This window comes from Brachyistius frenatus, unplaced genomic scaffold (assembly GCF_029030835.1).
Source record: "Brachyistius frenatus isolate BFR_SWC_R1_liver_20210118 unplaced genomic scaffold, ASM2903083v1 Contig_739, whole genome shotgun sequence".
NCBI classification, from domain to species: Eukaryota; Metazoa; Chordata; class Actinopteri; family Embiotocidae; genus Brachyistius; species Brachyistius frenatus.
In genome coordinates, this window is record NW_027211338.1 from 12,058 (window position 1) to 13,688 (window position 1,631).

General features: G+C 44.2%; 1 protein-coding gene across 1 annotated transcript; it reads left to right on the forward strand.

The window, feature by feature from the left end:
• Positions 1-1,547, forward strand: LOC138615165 (transmembrane 9 superfamily member 1-like; the record flags this gene model as incomplete). Its single annotated transcript, XM_069688791.1, has 3 exons — positions 1-395; positions 956-1,078; positions 1,189-1,547. Coding segments are annotated over exons 1-3 (566 nt in total), but the record flags the coding sequence as incomplete, so codon positions are not given.
• Between the last annotated feature and the right edge of the window lie 84 nt (positions 1,548-1,631).

Sequence of the window (1,631 nt, forward strand, 5' to 3'; positions counted from 1 at the left end):
AAGAATTATCATTACTGGACGTGTGATTGAGTTGGTGGCGGTGTGACTCAAATTTATAACAGCAGTAAAGTATTACCCACCTTCATGAGACATTTATGGTAATTCAGCACCACCAAGCATGCAGTGATGAACAGTAACTTCAGCCTGCTGTGTTTTCAGCCAGCAATATGTGCCGTTTAGAAATGATTTGCTCACAGGAACTAATACTTTATGCTGCTTTCTTTTAGCAACCTGTAATTCACATTGCACCACTTTTTCGTCAGGTGAATCACAAGTCTCTGAGTCTGGGAGAAGTGCTGGATGGTGACAGAATGGCAGAGTCTCTATATCACATCCGCTTCAGAGAGAACGTGGAGAAAAAATCTCTTTGCCAGCTCACTCTCTCAGAGAAACAGGTATGTTCAAGTACATTCAGAAAATAGACATTTCATTCATTTTATTACAGTCTCTTTTTCCAATCCTGCAAGATTAAACGTTTTGATAATTATCATCACTCAACTATTTCTGAAGTAAATGTCCTTCGTTTATGCCTTTTTTTTTTGCAGTGTAGGTTAAAACAATTGTGTGAAAGTTTGAATGCAAAATTTCTCTCCTTTTAAAAACATATAGGATAACACAAGTTACTGTACAAGTCTTCAGTTCTTTAGAATTTTAAAACCACGTGTAGGTGTTGGGATCTGATGCATATTAGTGTTTGTTTTTCACACTTGGGCACCTTTGTGTGGCAAACCTAGGATTCTGTAGAAAAGACTGATATAGCAGTTCATCCTGGATGTTTCTTTGTGTTTGTCCCACAACAGCAACAGCAGCCTCACGGATAAATTAAACTGTCTTTTATATTCCTTTCCTACGCTAGTCCAGTGAAATAAACCTTTAAAACACTGTTTGTACTGGAAGCTGTAGTGTTAATTAAAATACCTGGGCTGTGATATTGGGTATGTTTTGTGTGTGTAAGGTGGATGAGCTCCGTGAGGCCATCGAGGAGCTGTACTACTTTGAATTTGTCCTGGATGATATTCCAATCTGGGGCTTTGTGGGTTATATAGAGGAGAGCGGCTTCCTGCCTCACAGCCACAAGGTAAACAGACACTCTGCAAACATGTTAACGCTTTTATCCTGATTTAAAGTTCCTGTTTCTGCTGCACCAAACTGACTCGTCGTCCCTCTTGTCCCCCCACCTTCTGTCAGGTGGGTTTGTGGACTCACCTCGATTTCAACATCGAGTTCAACGGCAACTCTGTGATCTTCGCCAACGTCTCGGTGAAGGACGTCAAGCCCGTTCCCCTGGAGGAGGGGGCGGGAGCGGCAGTAGGTGGAGTCGGGGTGGGCGGAGGCAGCCTGACGGTCACACACACCTACAGCGTGCACTGGTTTGAGTCCAGTCTGCCTCACGCCCGGCGAGCCGAGCGTCTGCGAGACTACTCCTTCTTCCCCAAAACGCTGGAGATCCACTGGCTGTCCATCATTAACTCGCTGGTGCTGGTGGTGTTGCTGCTGGGCTTCGTCATCATCATCCTCATGCGAGTGCTGAAGAATGACTTCGCCAGGTCAGTAAGTAGAGCAGCTCACACGGTCGGTTCAGTTATTGTTGGATGTTCTCGTGTCTTGAATGTGAAAGACTAAACAAAAAC